At 47.4% G+C, this 18,845-nt stretch overlaps 2 protein-coding genes across 2 annotated transcripts in view; both read left to right on the forward strand.

The window, feature by feature from the left end:
• PTTG1IP (pituitary tumor-transforming 1 interacting protein) overlaps window positions 1-10,937 on the forward strand; it is a 17,856-nt gene extending 6,919 nt beyond the window's left edge. Inside the window, exons 4-6 of the mRNA XM_005878936.2 lie at window positions 4,469-4,646; window positions 6,512-6,558; window positions 8,990-10,937. Of these exons, the coding sequence (XP_005878998.1) occupies window positions 4,469-4,646; window positions 6,512-6,558; window positions 8,990-9,033 (269 nt within the window). The 3' untranslated portion in view covers window positions 9,034-10,937. The remainder of the gene's footprint in view (window positions 1-4,468; window positions 4,647-6,511; window positions 6,559-8,989) is intronic.
• A 2,123-nt stretch (window positions 10,938-13,060) lies between these two features.
• The window catches only part of LOC102252734 (small ubiquitin-related modifier 3), a 21,097-nt gene continuing 15,312 nt past the window's right edge, over window positions 13,061-18,845 (forward strand). The window contains exon 1 of the mRNA XM_005878937.2: window positions 13,061-13,070. Coding sequence (XP_005878999.1) covers window positions 13,061-13,070 — 10 coding nt within the window. The remainder of the gene's footprint in view (window positions 13,071-18,845) is intronic.

Consider the following 18,845-nt stretch of genomic DNA (forward strand, 5'->3'; position numbering starts at 1 on the left):
CCATCGTGACCTCCTGGTTCATGGGTCATCGTTCAACCACTGAGCCATACTGGACGACTGGACGGACTCTAGTGTGCTTTTATTTATTTATTTATTTTTATTTTTTTCTAGTTTGCTTTTAAATTAGTTGCTGGTATATGTTGCTACACAGAACTCATTTTTATGTGGTTGGGTTTATTAATCCTTTCTTTTTATGGCTTCAGGTTTGGGGTCAAACAGAGACCACCTTCTTTCTTTCTTTCTATCTATCTATCTATTTACTTTTAAATTGGTTTGAGAGAGAGAGGGAGGGAGAGAGAAAGAAACACTGATGTGAGAGAGAAACATCAATGGGTTGCCTTTAATACGTGCCCTGACAGGGGATTGAATTCACAACCTGGGCTTGTGTCCTGACCAGGAATCGAACTGGCAACCTTTTGGTGCACTGTACACACTCAACCAACTGAGCTACACAGGCGGCGGCGAGGCTACCGTCTTAAGCTGCATAAAGGAGCTGTTGTTTTCTTAGGGCACTTTGATACTTCACTTGGTGTGTCTGCAGCTTATTCCTAATTTATCTGTCTTTTTTCTAATTGAATTCCATTTTAGAATCCATCAGCCTCCGTTAGAAATACTCACTTGTAGTGCTGAGGCCCCAGGGAATCCAGGATTGTGTGGGTGTGTGTGTGTGGGTTGAGGGGCCTACTGTGTGGGCGTACACGTGTGTGCATGTGCCCACATACCCTTTGTCATTTCCACCCAGTTGACCATTCTCTCTGCTGTCCTCATACCAGAAAGGCTTCACTGGGCCTCACTGCCCTCTGCTTCCGTCCTGTCCACTGTCTTCTCCATGGAACCTGTCCTTGCTCACTGTTTCACAAAGACCACTCCTGGACCAGGGGACCCTGGGACTCTTCGCATGTTGAGCATGAGCTGTTTAAGTTGAAGTTTAACTTCTATTGGGGTGCACACATCTTAAGTCTCCCTCTATAGACTACAGTCTACAACATAAACACACATGTATACACACATACATTTACTCAGTAAACGTTTACATGAGTACATAGCTGATTCCCCCCTTAGCAAAATATACAGACCATTTCCGGCACCCACAGCTGTTACTGTCAGGACTCCGCGGGTAACTGCTGGACTGACTTGCCATCAGCATAGGTAGTGCTGCCTGTCCCTGCCCTTCACATAAAGGAGGTCCTGTGCTGCCTCACCTGACTTCACCCCGTAGTATGTATGCCTGAGGCCCTTCCTTGTGTGTTGTGTGTGCCGGTTTGTCTCCGACTTGGGGCACTGTTCACAGGTGTGCCTCCATTCTGCTGCTGAAGGACATTTGGGCTGTTTCCGGTGCTGCTGCGGTCTTGTGTTGAATGTGTGCCAGCCCTCCCTCCACAGGGCATATATGTAGGCGTAGAATTGCTGCCTCACCACGTGTTCCTCCTTAGTAGGGCTGCAGGCATTTTTCCAGAGTGGTGTACCAGCTCATGCTCCTCCAAACAATGTGGGGCTTCCAGTTGTTCCACGTCCCTGCCAGTGCTTGGGCACTCAGTCATCCTCGGTGTGGTCCATCTGGTGGGTGTGAGTGGATCTCACCATGGTTTTCATGTGCATTTCTCTGAAGGCTAATGATGATGAGCTCCTTTCCAGGTGGAGGGCAGTTTTGATAATTCTCTTGTGAAATGAAAGTCCCTCCCAAGGGCTTACAGGGATGGTCAAACCCGACACTGGACAGACGAGATCCATGGCAGTTTACTCATCACCTGTAGTCACAGCCCTTGGGGAGGGGATACTGGATGAATTAGGGGCTGTGGGAGGAGGCTTTGCAGTAACAAGAGGGCGTGGTGCCTGGGTCAGAGAGGAGATGTGGTTGCTTGAGCAATTCCAAGGGCTGACAGGGAAATGACACCTGCACCTGGTTCCCAGAGTAGGGACGGTGGTTTGGCTGGGGCCTCACCTGTGGGAGTAAGTGGGGAGGGGAACTTGCTGCGCCACTCAAGGCCCTCCTGGTTTCACCAGACATCAGGGTACACTTAACACTAATGTTAGGCCTTATATCACAGGTGGGTTTTTGGGTTTTTTCCCCCCTCACCAGAAGATATGTTTATTGATTTTGGAGAGAGAGAAACATCGACCGGCTGCCTCTTGCACCTGCCCCAACTGGGGATTGAACCCACAACCCAGACATGTGCCCTGACTAGGAATTGAGCCCACCACCTTTTGGTGTACAGGACGACACTCAAACTAACTGAGTCACCCGGCCAGGGCCACCACAGGTGCATTTTTGTTTGTTTGTTTGTTTATGCTCACCCGAGGACATTTTCTCCATTGCTCTTCAGAGAGTCTTGCACCTGCCCCAACTGGGGATTGAACCCGCAACCCAGACATGTGCCCTGACCAGGAATTGAGCCCACCACCTTTTGGTGTACAGGACGACACTCAAACTAACTGAGTCACCCGGCCAGGGCCACCACAGGTGCATTTTTGTTTGTTTGTTTGTTTATGCTCACCCGAGGACATTTTCTCCATTGCTCTTCAGAGAGAGTGGAAAGAGAAGAGACAGAGGAAGGGGAGAGAGAAACATCGATGTGAGAGAGACACATTGATTGGTTGCCTCCCAAATGCTCTAACCACTGACCCATGCCGGCCAGGGCACAGGTGCTTTTTACTCTTACAATTTAGAATCCTTTTATCCAGTTTAGGCAAAAATGTTTTGGAGTTTTAATTATAATAACCTTAAAAATATAAGTGTGCTTGGAGAAAAATGAGGACTTTGCCATTTTGAACCTTTGTCCAGAAGCAAGATGTTATTCCATCATCAGGGTCACCCGGGGTCGTTCCTTATGTCCTTTGGTAGAGTGTCATAGATTGCCATACAGGATAACAGGGAAAGGGCTCATAGTTTTGCTTCCTATTATGATGTGATTTCTGTTTTTATTTTATGACTTGTTTTAGCTGCTAAGCAGGGAAGCTGTTTTGGGGGTAGATATATTTCAGAGCCAGCTATCTAATTGATCTCCATCATTTTTAAAGTTGATGGTTGTAGAGTTCTCGAGTCAGAAACGACACCATCTGCTAGTGAAGGTCTCTTTCTAGTTACACCACTATTGCAACTCCAGCGCTTCTAGAGCAGGTCAAGGAAGGAGAGAATACGGTTATTGCACAGAAGGACTTGGTCAGATGTCACACTGTTCCTGATTGTAAAATGATTGAGTAAACCCTAAGTGAGTGCTATTCTGCTGGGAGCCAATCTGAATGTGAGGTGGGTCCATACCAGCACAGAGCCCTCCACTTGCCTCCCCATCCCCAGAGCAGAACACTCACCATCCAAGCCCCACCCGGACCACAAGTGAGATTAGAGATCATCCGCTTCCTGTGGTGGCATTTTAACCTCATTTTCAGAAGCAGCTGGAGCTGGTATGGGGTATGCAAAGCATGGAACCCACTGTTGGCCAGGTGGCTCTTCAAGCCTCTTCAATGGCTGGTGGGGTTTTTTGTTTTAAGATTTTATTAAATTAATTTGTTTAGGGACAGAGAGAAACATGGATTCGAGAGTAAAACATCAGAAGGCTGCCTCCTGCACGCCCTCACTGGGGATCGAGCCCGAAACCCTTTGGTGAAACACATGACACCCAACCAACTGAGCCACACTGGCCAGGGCTTCAGTGGCTGTTTTAACTGGATGATTAAAAAACACATTCAGCCCTAACCGGTTTGGCTCAGTGGATAGAGCGTCAGCCTGCAGACTGAAAGGTCCCAGGTTCGATTCTGGCCAAGGGCATGTACCTTGGTTGCGGGCATATCCCCAGTAGGAGGTGTGCAAGAGGCAGCTGATCGATGTTTCTCTCTCATCGGTGTTTCTAACTCTCTATCCCTCTCTCTTCCTCTCTGTAAAAAATCAATAAAATATATATTTTTTAAAAAACACATTCATAAAAGAAGTATTAGAGTTCAGATGGAATAAAAAAATAGGGACTGGTTTTAATTTATAAATTCTTAAGAGGAGCTGAAAAGAATGTAAAACTTGTCTTAAGTTTGTCTTTGTCTCAGAAGTTTGGTCTGGACAGAAAGTCATAAACTCATTGACACTGATCGGAAGCCATTTTCAAACCCCTTGGGAAGATCCCCTGTCCTTCTGCTTGCCATGGTCAGAATTTAGTTCCTGTGCAAAATAAATGTATTGCTCTTGACTTTGACTTAAGTAATTAAATGAGCTGTATCGGGCTTAAATTTTCTTTCAGGAAAGTCCAAATACACAGCTGAGTATTCTCTTCCTTCCTGGTTTTAACTTTCCTAGGTCTTCAAACATCTTTTCAGTATCTGGTGGTAGACCCCAAAACTTGGATCCATCCTGATTAATGGAGAAATTGTTCGATGGCACAGCTGTGTACTAAGAAAGGCCTGCTCCCCCTCCAGGAGGGGGTGTTGCTCCCCGGGGTTTCCTGCTCCAAGCAGCTCTGACTTGGCCCCTTTGCACTTACAGTGAACTTTGAGGCGTTGATTATCGCCATGTCGGTGGTTGGGGGCCTCATCCTCCTGGCGGTTGCCACATGCTGCTGCTACTGCTGCTACTGCAGAAAGAAGAAGAGCCGGAAGCCAGACAAAAGCGAGGAGAAGGCCATGAGGGAGCAAGAAGAGAGGAGAATACGGCAGGAAGAAAGGTGAGGCCACAGAATCATTCCCACGGGGGAGAAGTTCCCTTTAAGGCAGTGGTTCTCAACCTTGGCTGCACATTAGAATCACCAGGGAATCTTTTTAAAATCCTGGTGATTCTAATGTGCAGCCAAGGTTGAGAACTACTGCTTTAAGGGGACTCAGATCAGGAAAGTGACATTGATAAGTCACAAGTCTTCTCCGTTTTTAAAAGCTATGAACATGTAGTGTTTGTGGGTTTTCTAGGTTGTGGTACAAAGAGTGAGAAGCTACATATGCAGGGACCTAGCCAGGGGCCACGACCTTCCTTGTCATAGGCCTGCTGCTTCCCTGTCCGTTTCTTCCAGTCGGTGACATCCGGGTTGCAGCTGGCAGAGCCTTCCTGCTTACAGCGTCATGGTAGTGGGTTCTCATGCTGCAGGGGCAGGAGCCTTTGAAGGCAGTTTTTCAATCTTCATTTTCGAGCAGACCAAGGCTCAGAGAGGGAGGAAAGCCTTTGATCTGGTCACTTGTCTCAAGCCCCTGGCCGAATCGGCCTTGTGCCACCGGTGCTGATCAAGCAGCACTTCCTGGTTACAGAGCATTTGGCAGGTATGTGTGATGCAGCCCTTGGCCACCCCCTGCCTGATTAGGAACAAGGTGCTCACGTGTCAGGAAGGCAGCCGATAAGGCCTAAGGCTCCACAGGTCTCCAGGTCATCACCTTGAAGTCATGGGCCTAAATAAAAACTAGCTTTTGCATGTTCCTAATCATCTTTAGAACCTAGCATAAGGTTTTTACTGAATACTACCTTTTCTTTATATAAGAAAACAACTTTAAAAAAAAAATCAGTATTGGACATTTGAATTGCATTTATTGAAATAAAGAATTGAATAGCATGATATTGGAGCAGCTCAGAAGGCTCTGCTCAGCATCACCTTGCCTGTCCCAGTGGGAGTGTGGCCTGATGGCTGTTAACGTAAAAAAACCATTGAAACCTGTAAAGAATTTTTGTGAGTTTATTTGAGCCAAACTGTCGACATATGCCGGGAAGCAGAACCTCAACAAATTGAGATAGTGCTCCGGAGAATGGCAGGGTTACATCCGTATTTATACATGAAATTCATTGGTGACAGATTTAAGGAGGTGGGATTAAGCGAAGCGGGGAAACCTCTGTGATAGGATAAAAAGTAAAATGATGGACACATACTTAGGTGGGTGCAGGATCAATTAACATGATAATGAAGGAATTTGTAGTATCTGTCCTGGCGCCCAGAACATTTGGTTGTGCCCCAGGGGCTCCAGAAAAAGGGAAGTTACAAGTTACCCAGACATTTCAAAGGGTATGTTATCTTAGAGGCAAAAAGGCAAATGGGCTCAGTAAGGATCAAAGTTGATCTTGTCAGTGAAGATACTGGCCTAGGACATAACTGCCCACCATAACTGCTTTTAGTTAAAGTTTAATTTCAGACCATCCTTTGTGGTTACTTTAGGTCTCTGAGTTTACAAGTTACCCAGACATTTCAAGGGTATGTTATCTTAGAGGCAAAAAGGCAAATGGGCTCAGTAAGGATCAAAGTTGATCTTGTCAGTGAAGATACTGGCCTAGGACATAACTGCCCACCATAACTGCTTTTAGTTAAAGTTTAATTTCAGACCATCCTTTGTGGTTATTTTAGGTCTCTGAGTCTGCTAGGCTGCCGCGCAGGCCTTCCCTGAGCTTGTCAGGTCAGCGTGTGGCCCCTTTCGTCCACATGGCCAAGCTCAGCCCCACCCTGCTCTCATTCTGGAAAACGAGAACAAACCACAGCTTCTCTGCTGGGGGAAATGGAAGGTGCTTCTTTTAAAGTTACATTGTATGTTGATGCTAAACAAGGTTTTGTTTGTTTTTTAGGAGGGCAGAGATGAAGTCAAGGCATGATGAAATCAGGAAAAAATACGGTAAGAATCGACTGAATCTCTGTTTCAGTTGGTGAGAAATTGCTGCCAAGCCATCTTGGTCATTGTTGACGTCCGTGAGGTCTAACTGTAGGTATGGGGACAGAAAGATGGCTCTACTTTCCAAGTGGTGCTGTTATAACTAATTCCATGCAATGTCTTAAAAGATGAATATTTTTATCTCAGCCAAACTGCTCCAGGAATACTTGGCTTATGAAGTGTGGGCCATCACAGGGGTCTGCTGTAGCCCCTTTCCTGGTCTGCCATCTTGTTTGCCTTAAAGGTCTGCTGGGGGGGTGCGGGTGGAGGGTGTGAGTCTGGTCTCCTCTGTGCCTTCCCTCCACCTTGGGGTCTCCCGACTCCTGTGTGTGGAGCTGCATTCCTTCTTTAAGGCGTCAGCCAAAACGGAGGCCATGCTGTCCTTTTCCTGTTTCTGGGTGTTTTGTCCTGGGTTTGTTTCGGTTTTTGTTTGGGAGAGATTGGGGGGCAGGTGGTGAGGCTATATTTTAGTGTTGGAGAACATTAGGTCTGCTCCTGTGTTTAGTTGGTTCACATCCGTGGACAACATGAGCTTTGATGCTCTTGCTCAGTGATTGCTCAGTGTTGTTGGAAATGATAGAAGTGGACTTGCTTGGCCTGTCCTGAGGCCAGGCCTTCACTGATGACAGCCCTGGGGCCTCTAGCCTTGAGCCACTCTGCCTCTCTTGACCTTGTGACCTGGGGATTCGGTTAAGTGGACCAAGCAGCTGAACTAAATCCTAAATCCGACCAGGAACATGTCAACATCTTATCCAACTAATGCACTTATTTTGAAGTCCTCAGTGTGTATAAGGAAATACTGTGTCATGGTGGAATATCAGGATCTCACTAAAGTAGTAAATCCTCAAGGCTCAGTTCTCTGACAAGGGCTGCTGGTACTCCGGGCTGTGCACGCTGGTTCAGCTGGCCCACAGGCTGGACGTCCTTCTCACTGTCTCTGTGCCTCCTGAAGGACACCAGTGTGCGCTGGGCATCCTGCCCTGCCTCAGGCTGGGGTTGACCTTGGTGGCCTCCAAGTGTTGGTTCCAGGCATGAGGCTGCTGCCCCTCCTCTTGCCGCTCGGTCTCTGTTTAAGATGAGCGGTCCGATGGCTGGTAGAGCCTTTTTTTGTGTGTTCCCACCCCTTGGCCTCCTCTGGGTGCTGCTGCACAGGCCTTCAGAATTATGTGAGGTCAGAGCCACCAATCTCTTTGCCACCTGGCCACCATGCTCTTCCTGCCCACAGCACAAGCCCCGGTGTTGGACCTTGTCCTGGGACAGCTGATGATGGGCTCCTGTGTGGGTGCAATTCCTTTGTCCAGTGGCGACAGCACACTCCCCACTCTCCCCTGGGGCCTCTGCCTGGGTGCGTGCCCATGCCCACTGAACGGCAGTGTACACTCCTGTGACAGGACAGCTTGATTTTCCATGAAAGCGAGGAGCCTCGAAAGGAGCTTTGACATCTGGTTAATATTCATGTAAAGAGCCCTAGCCCCAGTGCAGGCGAAACCCAGGTCTTGTTTTAGAAGGCATTTGCTTTCCGTAGCACGGAACAGTTTTCCTTCTGAACCAGAAGTAGAGCTGGGAGCTGTTTCTTTTCCTTAGACTGCTTGTACTTGGCATTTGACATATGATAGTTCTTTATCAAATCTGTGCACTTTCTCCCCAAGGCCTGAGGCTCCCCTCTCCCTTCTTATCTCTTCCCCACCCCCGCCCTAAAAAACCCTGCTGTAAGCAAGTGTGTTGCAGTGGTTCTAGATAATTTCAGTGTATAGTACAGGTTCTTACCGAGAGAGAGTCTGTGTGTGTTTCCACCTGCAAAGAGAACACTCCTAGTCTGGGTATTTATTTAACACTATAGATTCTACTAGTTATGTAAATGCTTGACAGTTTAATTGATGGTGGCCTTCTTAGTTCTTTTTACAGCCTTAATTTTAAAAGTTAATCCACATTTATAAGGACATTTAAAGGAAGGTGCTTTATTTATTTATTTTGTTCTGTATAATATTAGCTAACCACTAATATGGGGGAAGAAATATTGGCTTTAAATTTCTTTTCTTTTTTTCTGTGTGTGCACTCCAGTTTTCTCCTTTATTTTTAAATTTATTTATTGTTTCTATTTATTTAATTTATTTTTTCCCTGGCTTTAAATTTCTTAATTTCTCTTTGAGCAAGTAAGTATTTCTTTCTTGGGGTCTGTTTTTTTAAAAATTATTGGTTTGGGCACATTTTATTTCAGTGTTAAAGTCACTGTATTTGGACTTTCAGAAAAGGTTTAGCATAGTATTCAAACCTGCGTAGGATCCCCATTTTCCTGTTGGCCTCAGTAAACCTCCATAGAAAGCTTAGTTGTATTGCTATCTTGAATTTTGTTGTTGCCTAGATGCACTTGTAACCAAGTCCATTTTGTTTGCAGGTTTGTTTAAAGAAGAAAACCCATATGCTAGATTTGAAAACTAAAACACACTCCTGCCGTGTCAAGTCCCAAAGGCGCTCCTAGGGACAGCAGTCTGCAGGCCTGGCTGCCCCCATCCTGCCTGCTGACCTTGAGGAAGTGAGCGTGACGCAGCTGCCCTGAATGCTGTCCGTTCTTGTGAGCTTCTGTACCCTTTCCTGATTCTGTATTTAGTTACCTGAGATGTTAAGCCTGTGCAGGTGGGGGAAGGCTGCTTTTGTTTTTGTTGTTAATTTGAGGAGGAATCATGCACATTCCACATCTCGGTTTATAAGCTGATTGCACACCAACAGCCGCAACACTAACGCCATCCTCCTGCTGCAGCGGCGCGGACCTTCCCACCCACCCACTAACAGCTCCGCACAGCAGCCAGGGAGTCATCTCTGCGTGTGATGTGGGAGGATCGGCCAGTCCCTCGTCGTTTCCCCCTAAAGCCACAGGTGCGGGCCTCAAGTCCCTGTTGCCCCGTCTCCCAAATGTCAATTCTGGTGGCTTTCCGCATCCAGGACACAGTGTCAGGGGCCCTACTTCCTAGGCTGTAGTTGCAATGAAGAACATTGAAGAGTGAATGCATTGAAAACCTTCTTTAAAAAATCCTGGATTTATTTCCCCACCTAAAAGATTTCACCAGGAAACTTCACTATCAATGTTCAGACCATGCATTGTATGATATTTTAATTTGTATCTTTAGCAGACCATGAAGCTTGTTATCCAGTGAAAACCTCTATTGTAAATGAAGTTTTGAAAAACCTTCCTAAGGCAGAAGATGGGTACTCCCATGTGCCAGCTTGGCGCTCGAGAGCACTGTTAACTGCCCTGCTCTCTGTTCTAGCCCCAGTGACACAGGTGTCAGTCGAGTGTGTGAGGCGCTCTGAGACTCTCCCTGCCGTAGGGCTGTGTGCCATCCCTGAGGAGGAAGGGCTCTGTGCCTGGGAAGTGGGGTGTCCAGGGCCAGCTGAGGGGATCTCCACACACTACCCAGAAACAATGGTGACTGTCCTGCTTCTAAGATGACCCTGGCTCTGAGCCGCACTCCTTTGGCTCAGGCGTGTCATGAGACTTCCCTTTAGAGGCGGGTTCTCGTTGGTCACCTGTGGCCTCCGGGTGCCCAGTGGCACCGTACATGATGGTTCCATTTCTTTCAGAGCAAGAAATGTGGCTTCAGTAATAGACTGAACTCATGGCAGGGACAGCAGCAGACAATGAAGTGACAGTGGAAGCAGCCTTTCTTAAATCTGAACAGACTCCCCAGTGCCAGATTGCTTTGAATTAGAAAAACATTTAGCTTCGGGAAAGTAGGCCAACAGGCACATAAAAGAAGCCATGCATTCAGTCTTCACACTCCTGCTGCTCTGCCATCACATAAAGTTCACCTTCAGACCAGGATGATCAAAACAGCATGACACGCCTTGAACCATGGAGACTGGTGCTGGGAATTAACGTTTCTACAAAACTGAGGAACTAACCTTTAACAAAGTCTGTAGTTTTATTTCTCTGACTTGGGCATTTGACAGCAATTTACAGTGTTACGAAACATTCCTTAATATTTTAAAGCAGCCTGATAATTTTTACTTTCTGCTGTTTATTCATTGGAGAAACTTTGTAATCGACTTTAATGAACTTTTGTATTAATACAGTAGTTAGTATATATGTAAAATCACTCAATGTAGGTTCCTGAGCTGACAGTAGAGCTAGGGATTGTTCAATACAGTGAGCACAGTGTATTCCTCTCACAAGACATGGAGCCCTCACCAGGGCATCTGAAAGGCCACCCCAAGTCCACATGCTTTTCTCTGAAATAGTTCTAAAAGCAACCAAAAATTATAACCTCAAGAAACCGTAACATTTGGAGTGCCTTAATTTTTAACCAGTTTCCAGTAAGTGAATTAATACATGCTTTTGCTGAATACTCTGTTCCTTGTGTTTCATTTCTTAGCGGTATTAATATGATTATAGATTCTCCTCTGTTGGGGTCCAACCCCAGCAGGTCCAGGGGTCCCCAAAGGTGTGGACGGAGTCGGCGAAGAAGGAATGACACGGAGACAGCCTTTAGTTGATCAGCAGCCTAGCCAGGACCTCTAGCCAGGATCTCCAGCCAAAGTTCTGGTCGGGATCTGATCAGGATCTGATGTTTATTGTCTTGTTACATCTATATTTATACCAGCCGATTTTAATCCTGTCAATTTCTATTACAAAGGTTAGGGCGTTTCTTATCTCCATTCCAGGGAGTAAAGATTATGTAGCTTAACTACCCGCCTGGCACTTAATTAAGGGGTTGTATCCCCTCCCTAACCTCAGGGAAAAATCCCTACCTGGGGAAACAACCTTTCTCGGAGAGGTGACCTTGGTTAAAACACATGGCACTAAGGAGAGCAAACATATTAAGAACAATATGCTATATATGCCAGGTCCCTTGAAACATATGCTGTGCAGATGTTTCTTTCCTGCAGCGACTGTGTCAAGCAGCAAGGATGGACCGGCTTCCGGCACTCCTCGACTGACAATGGGGTTACATCCTGATAAATCCATTCATTCTAAGTTGAAAATGTGTGTGATATGCCCACCTAACAGACCCAGCATTAGAGCTCAGACAAGTTCACCACAACATGCTCAGCAACTCACCTGAGCTTGCAGTTGGACAGAACTGTTTGACAGGGAAGACAGACATGTAGGGTGTCAGTGGTTTTGACCCCTGTGATCACGTGGCTGACTGGGAGCTGCATCTCACCCCTGCCCAGCATCACAAGAGGATCACACTGCGTATACTACCCAGGAAAAGACCAGAATTCAAAATGCAAAGTAGTTTCTGCTGAATGTTTCGCTTTTGCATCATAAGTCAAAGAACCATCATAAGTTGGGGACTGTCTGAACTTGAGAGTGAGGGCAGTTAGACTTTCTAGATACAGACAGACTTCTGAACCCATCGCGTGATGTGTGAGCACTCTCAGCTTTAATACCCTGGCGGACGGGGAATGACCATGCTATGCCCTGAAACTCCCCGTGCCCTTGCCCTCAGCCCCCACCCAGCCAGCTGTTAGCTCTCTAGTCAGTGCACCACCCCCATCCCCACCCCCAACCCAGGCTTCCCTACTACTTAGCTGGGATCAGATACAGAGAACCCCAGGAGAAAGCAGTTCTGCTTTTGAGCTTTGTGTCCTTGGCTCCCGTTTGAAACACATAACTATCAACAGGCACTCAGACTCCACCCCTCTCTTTTGGGGGTTCTTAAATGCCTGGTTCATGGAGAGCCGCCCATCCCTCCCTGAGTTGCTGCTGAGCTATTTTTACCATTGCGTCAGTCATTGGGACTCTGGGACTTCCTCTGTGTTGAGTTTGTGTCTGCAGATAGTCGTCAGTCCCGTGGGAAGTGTGAGCCTGCCCCACCGGACCCAGCTGTACTCTACTCACTTCCAGGTGAAAGTACACAGGCAGGTCAACTCCAGCTCCTTCGCTCTGAAATGTCTAGAGGTAACTGGCCTATATCTAGAATGTGGGAGGCAGGAGGCCGTGTCTCCACCCCCAGGTGTGGTCACAGGGTGGCCTTGGGCCTGGCGAGTCCTTAGAGTCTCCAGTCTGCGTGGGAAACTTACAAGAACCTTGGCCTCATTTAAGAAGATGGATGGTAGTGAGACCTGTTTGGAAAGATAAGGACAGGGAGTGAAATGCTTCGTCATAGTGCCTGCTCTTCAGGAAAAATCACTGCCAGTTAAAAGGTGAAAATTTGGATGGGGAAACTGGCCGTGTCCCCATCACCTGGCTCTGGGCATCCTAGAGCTGGTCCGTGTCGCAGGGCTCCATGCACGTGGCCACTCCCTCCTGGGTGGTTTCACAGCACCCGTTCCGTCCCCTTTAGGGGACCTGTGTTCCCAAGCCAAATCTGCTTGTGCTGCTTTGGCATGAGATGTGAGTGAATCGGGTCAGTTCCTAGAAGTAGAATTCTGGATCAAAGTGTCCGTGGTGCTTATTTTAAGTGTTGGTAGAATTCTGCCCAAGTGCCCACCTCGCTTGAAGGGGTCTGTAACGCCTTGCAAGATGGGTGCAGGTAAGTAGCCCCAAACCAGAGCTTCATCTGGAAGTCGGTTCTCTGGGTAGACAGGAGCGCAGGCCCTGCATGTGTGTGTGTTTTTGGTACAGTTGACAGTACAGGTGGATGCTGGCCTAGGGCATCATTAAGAGCCCTAGGGTCATGGCGGCTGAGAGAAGCAGGCCCCGCCGCCTGTGGGAGAGGCAGGGAGAGCAGGCACAGCCATCCAGGGAAACCTGAGTGTCAGGAACTCCATCCTGTCAGCGCTTCGGCAAGGTAGTGCTGTCAGTTTCTGAGAATGAGACCAGGAAGGAGGCAGGACGAGCCCTGGACCTGCCACTGTGAGTGGCCCCGAGGCTCCCCAATCTCCCCACTCTCCATTCTAGGCCCCCTCTCCGCAGCACCCCTACTGGTCCTGCTGCTCCCTGCAGTGCTGTTGTGCAGGTCCCAGGGACCACGCCCTGGCCAGGCAGTGGCTGATTCAGTGGTCATTTGTGCTCACTCTACCAGGAAGCACAACAGCTGGCCCCTGAGTCCCCAGACAGACTCACTGCAGCCTGATATTTAGCAGAAACCCACATGCCTCGCGGTCGGCATTGCCACTACTGAACTTTCTCTGCCCACATGTCCACTTGGAGGAGCTGAAGGACCCAGCACCAGTCACCTCTTTGGGGAATGGGGACCTTACTATGTCCCCTGGTACAGGTGCCCCACCAAGCCTGAGAGGGCACCGGAGGCACCAACTCCCGGGGTGGGTCGCTGGGAGGGGCTGAGTGGGCAGTCCACCCCTTGTCCCTGGTCCCATGTATTCTGCTGGGGACATAGCCCCAAAACGGCCTTTGTGAGTGAAAGGAGCCACATGTTGAAGGTTAGAAGTTCTTCACACATTCTGGACTACCTGGACCTGTTACCCATGGCTGCTGAATCGGACAGACATCAGCATTCCGGTGGCTCAGCCCGGAGGCATTTCTCAGTGGTGGCAGCTTTCCACCCCGAGGTCTTGGGGCTGGGTGTCCGCTGGGCTCTTCAAGTCCTGTGTCCCCAGCCAGCAGGTGGGGAGGGCAGTGGGGAAGTGACAGTCACCTCCACTCGATTCCATTGGCAGGAGTGCACTCCTGGCCGGGCAGCCACCTGCCTCACCAAGGCCACATCAGGAGCAGGTCTAGCTGTCGGGAACTGCGTCCACTTGAGATGGTTCCATTCTACCAGCACCCCCACTTCCTCGGTAAAGCTGGTTACAGAGGCCCCAGTGTGTGTCCTTCCCTGCACAGAGAAGCAAACTAGCCAGTTCAGTGGAGACTTACTTGGCTTGATGGGTTTTCTCTCCAGAGCTAAAGAGCATCATTAATCCACAGTTGGTTCTAAAGCCTGAATACTAAGAATAATTCCTAACTACAGATAAATCACCAAATACAGTCAACATAACATTCCTGAGTTCTCTAAGCTTAGGGGGAGGGGCACTGAGTCCACAAAATGAATTTCCTTTGATAGTGGGAGTTGACTTGGGGTGAACTTGGGGTGCTGGCCTGGCAAGAAGCCTTACACTTTTCCTAACGTTTCCAAGAGAATGCTGTTCACCAGCGGTTCGTGATGATGGATGTGTGGTGAGCCCTGTCCCTGTTCCTGTCCTCTGCTCCCTGCTGGCCTCTGGACCACGGTGAGCCCTGTCCCTCTCTGAGGATCCCCACCAGCTGGCTGGCCTTCGTTGACACTAATTCTCAGCCATCACTAACGCTGTCTCCAGCACTGCCCATCTCGGGACTTAGCCTTACGCCCTGTGTTTTGTATGTGTCTGTTCCTCTTGTCTACTTTACAAGGGATCACATTTGGCCTGGTTAAGTTGATGAGTATGTCAGACAGGGTGACGTGTGCCATTTTCTTCCTGCCTCATGATTTCCAACTTTGTATCCCAAGTAACAGCGTTGCCGTTTTTGTTTTTACAAAATCACAAAACCACTTCCAGTTACTCAGTCTCAGGGACTCATGTTCAGAGGTCACAGCAGGGAGGGTGTGGCCCCTGTTTCAGCTCAGGAGTCAGGGGCTCTTGGCCGAGGAGCAACACCAGTTTCTCTGATTGGAATCTAAGCTGAAGAGTCGTTAACTTGGCATGAGGTGTCAATATATAAACAATAGTTAACCCAGTATAAAGAATTGTTAACCAGGCATAATGAATAGTTAATTTATATAAAGAATATTTAACTAGGTATAAAAATAGTTAACCAGGCACAAAAAATAGTTATCCAGCCCAGCTGGCCTGGCTCAGTGGTTGAGCATCGACCTATGAACCAGAAGGTCACGGTTCAATTCCCAGTCAGGCCACATGCCTGGGTTGCGGGCTCAATCCCCAGTAGGGAGCATACAGGAGGCAGCCAATCAATGATTCTCTCTCATCATTGATGTTTCTATCTCTGTCTCCCTCTCCCTTCCTCCCTGAACTCAATAAAAATATATTAACGAAAAAAGAATAGCCTGCTTGCCACAGAGGGTTGCTAACTGGGAGACTGATGGGCAGTGGGCATGCAGAGGCAAGCTGGCACCTAGGAGGGGGTTGGATGATTCACACGCAGGACCTGAGTGGTGGGGCTGGCCCCAAGCAGGAGACCTTACCCTCCCCACCCCCCCCACCCCCGGCCTGAGTGAGTTCGGAAAGGGAACCAGTGGGTGGGAGCATGCAGCTTGCTCAGGAGATCTGAGCCCAAGTCCCAAGAAGGTTGCCAGGGTGTGCCCTTCCCCAGGTGGACACTGACCAAGGGAGGAAGGGAGGGCAGGGAGAGGTGGAGCCAGCCCATGAGAAGCCTGCATGCTTAGCCACAGGGCAGGGACTGAATTCCAAGTGTTCAGACACCGAAATCAGAGGACACCGGGAGCTCGTGCTGTGCTCTGAAAACATATGGTGGTGGGTTCTGGGATCAGAGCCAGCAGGCCTAGGACTGTCAGGGTCTGCACGTGGCCCACGCCCTCACCCTCCTCTCTTCCCTGGCCTGGGCTCCAAGGCTCCCAGGTGACCGTGACTCCACAATCCTCCACCAAACCTCTCCCTGATCCCATAGGACTCTCACCATGACCAGCCCAAGCCAGACTCTATCACCGAGCCCTACTGTCTGCAGAGCACTAGCATCCCTCACTGCCCTGCCCAGGTCCACACCATATCCTTCTGCTCCACTGGGGCATGGCTGGCACCACTGCTCTCCCTGCAGACTCTTCTCCTCCTTGGCCTGAGGGACCCCTTTAAACTGCAAATATGATTGCGGGGACCCACTCAACACCCACCCCACCCCTGCCATGATTTTCACAGCCCTTAGAAAAAGGCCCGAGCTCTATGAAAGCTTCGAAGGCCCCTTGCTCTCCTCCACCTACATCTGTCTCTCCTCCTCCAGCATCTTTCTCTCCTCCTTCAGCACACCAGCAGCCTCATGCCTGGAACACACCAAGGCCCTCACCTGGAGCACCTTTCCAGGCATCCTGGCAGCTCCTGACTCCACTCACTCCATTTGAGGTCTGTGAACTTTTCCTGGCCATCTACCTGAAGAGCCCTCCTTTGCTACGATCTGTTCTCTAACTCAGATCTACTATTCAATTCTTCTGGCCACCTATTGTAGGTTTAACCACAGAAGAACCAGCAGGATATCTGTCTGTCCATCCGTCCATCCATCTATCCATTCATCCACCAATCAGTCCATCCATCTTCTATGGATCTATTACAGGGAATTGACTTTCACAATCATAGGGTTGTATGTCCGATACCGTCCCTGTAAGGCTCTCTGCCCATCTGATGCTGGGACTTAACACTCCACAGGGTGGGCAGACAGGAAGGGAGGATCATGAGCAGCAGGGCCTCTCAAGGAAGGGCTGAGCTCCCGGACAGCACCAGCACCTGCTATGAGCACAGCAAGCACTTGTGTAATGGATTAATAGATGAGATGGGTGCATGAGTACATGGGTGACTGGGTGGGTGGGTGGATAATGGATGGTTGGGTTAATGGATGGATGGTTGGGTGAATGAGTAGGTGGGTGGATGGTGCATAGATGGATGGATGGGTGGGTGGATGGATGAGTGAAGGGGTGAATAGGTGGGTGGGTAAATGGGTGGATGGATGTCTAGAAGACATTATTGTTGTTGTTTTACTGAGTCAGTATTTATTTAGATTTACGTACATATGTATGCTCTTTATTGTATTTCCATGCTTCATTCCCTCCTGTATATCTATCGTTTTCTCTTTTTTTTTTTCGGCACAAGCTTTAATTCAATGGCCAGAGAATGGAGAAGTGGGAGTTAAACTCAGATCAATTTCTCGTTCTAGAGAAGCCTGGGGGAGATTATCGGGGCAACATAATGAGAGGGAGTCATATGCATTAGTTTTCCAGGAATAGGCAGGTCTCTTCCCAGAACTGGGGCACCATCCCTTTTCTTCCCTTATGGTCCAAGTTGGATCTGTCATGGCCCTTGCTATCTGTGTCAGATAGCATGCTGATGTATTATAATTAGGGTATAATGACATTCAGGTCTCCTGGAGGTCAGATTCAACGCCATCTTGGTTCAGGCTGGCTGTGGTCAGTTTTTTGTTAGTCTAGTCCTCTTCCTTCTTTTGTGTTATTCCAATAAAAATCAACCAAAACAGGTGAAACATGATGGTAGAAGTACAAGTCAGGAGAATTGGATTGTATGTTTGCTGACAGTTTGGTGAGAAGCAGGATAGGAACTGGTATCATGTTGATTAGATTACAACATAAAGTGTAATTATATCTTGGCATTTATCTGGTTTGTTAATCATAATGTTCATATATGCACACACCAGGAACTCAGCAATATTCTTAGTATAGTCAGCCTTTTGTATTCTCAGTATCTGTATCTTCTGGCCACCTAATGTAGGTTCAACCAACTTTTGAAGTGATACACAAGCAAACTGGCAAGAAGAAGCACTCATTACTTAATACCAAAAACTTAAAAAAATCTTAATTATACTGTTGCTGGGTAGTAAACCTCTTGTATTTCTATGCTTCCATCTGGGATCAATTTACCTCTGCCAGAAGATATTCTTTTAGTATTCCCCATACTGCATGCTTTCTGGCAATGAATTCTTGATGATTTGCTTTATTTCACTTTCGTACAAAATTTTAATTGTTATAGAACTTTATGTTGGTAGTTATTTTCTTTCAGCATGTTGTAGATGTTATTCCATTGTCACCTGGCTTCCATGTCTCTATTGCAAAGTCTGATGTAAATCTTTTTGTTTCTCCTTTAAATATCTGGCTGATAGTCTCTTTGTCTTTGGTTTTCAGCAGCCCTACTATCATATATGCAGGTGTAGTTTTCCTTATATATATTCTGATTTGGGTTAGTAGTTTCTCTGTAATCTGTGGTGTGTTATCATTGGTGAATTTTTAAAAATCCTCTTTTATTATCTTTTCAAATATTGCTTCTGGGATATTTTTTTCAATCCTGGGATTCCATTTTACAAGCATGTTTGACCTTCTATAACCTTCCATACTTCTTTCCCTCTTTGCTTCAGTCTGAATATTTTCTTTTGACATATCTTCCAGTTTATAATCTTCTCTTCCATTGTGTCTAATCTGTTAAACTCATCTACTACATCTTTTCATAATTTCAATGATTGTATTTTTGTTTTCAAATTTATATTTGATTCTCTTTTATAGATTCCACTTCTCTGCTGAAATTGTATCAAATAATCTATTTCCTAGAATACATTATTTAAAGTGACTTTCAAGTCTGTGTCTGATAATGCCTATTCTCCTGTGGGTTTTAGATATATATTTAATATATAAGTATATTAA

This window comes from Myotis brandtii, unplaced genomic scaffold (assembly GCF_000412655.1).
Source record: "Myotis brandtii unplaced genomic scaffold, ASM41265v1 scaffold577, whole genome shotgun sequence".
Taxonomy (NCBI): domain Eukaryota; kingdom Metazoa; phylum Chordata; class Mammalia; order Chiroptera; family Vespertilionidae; genus Myotis; species Myotis brandtii.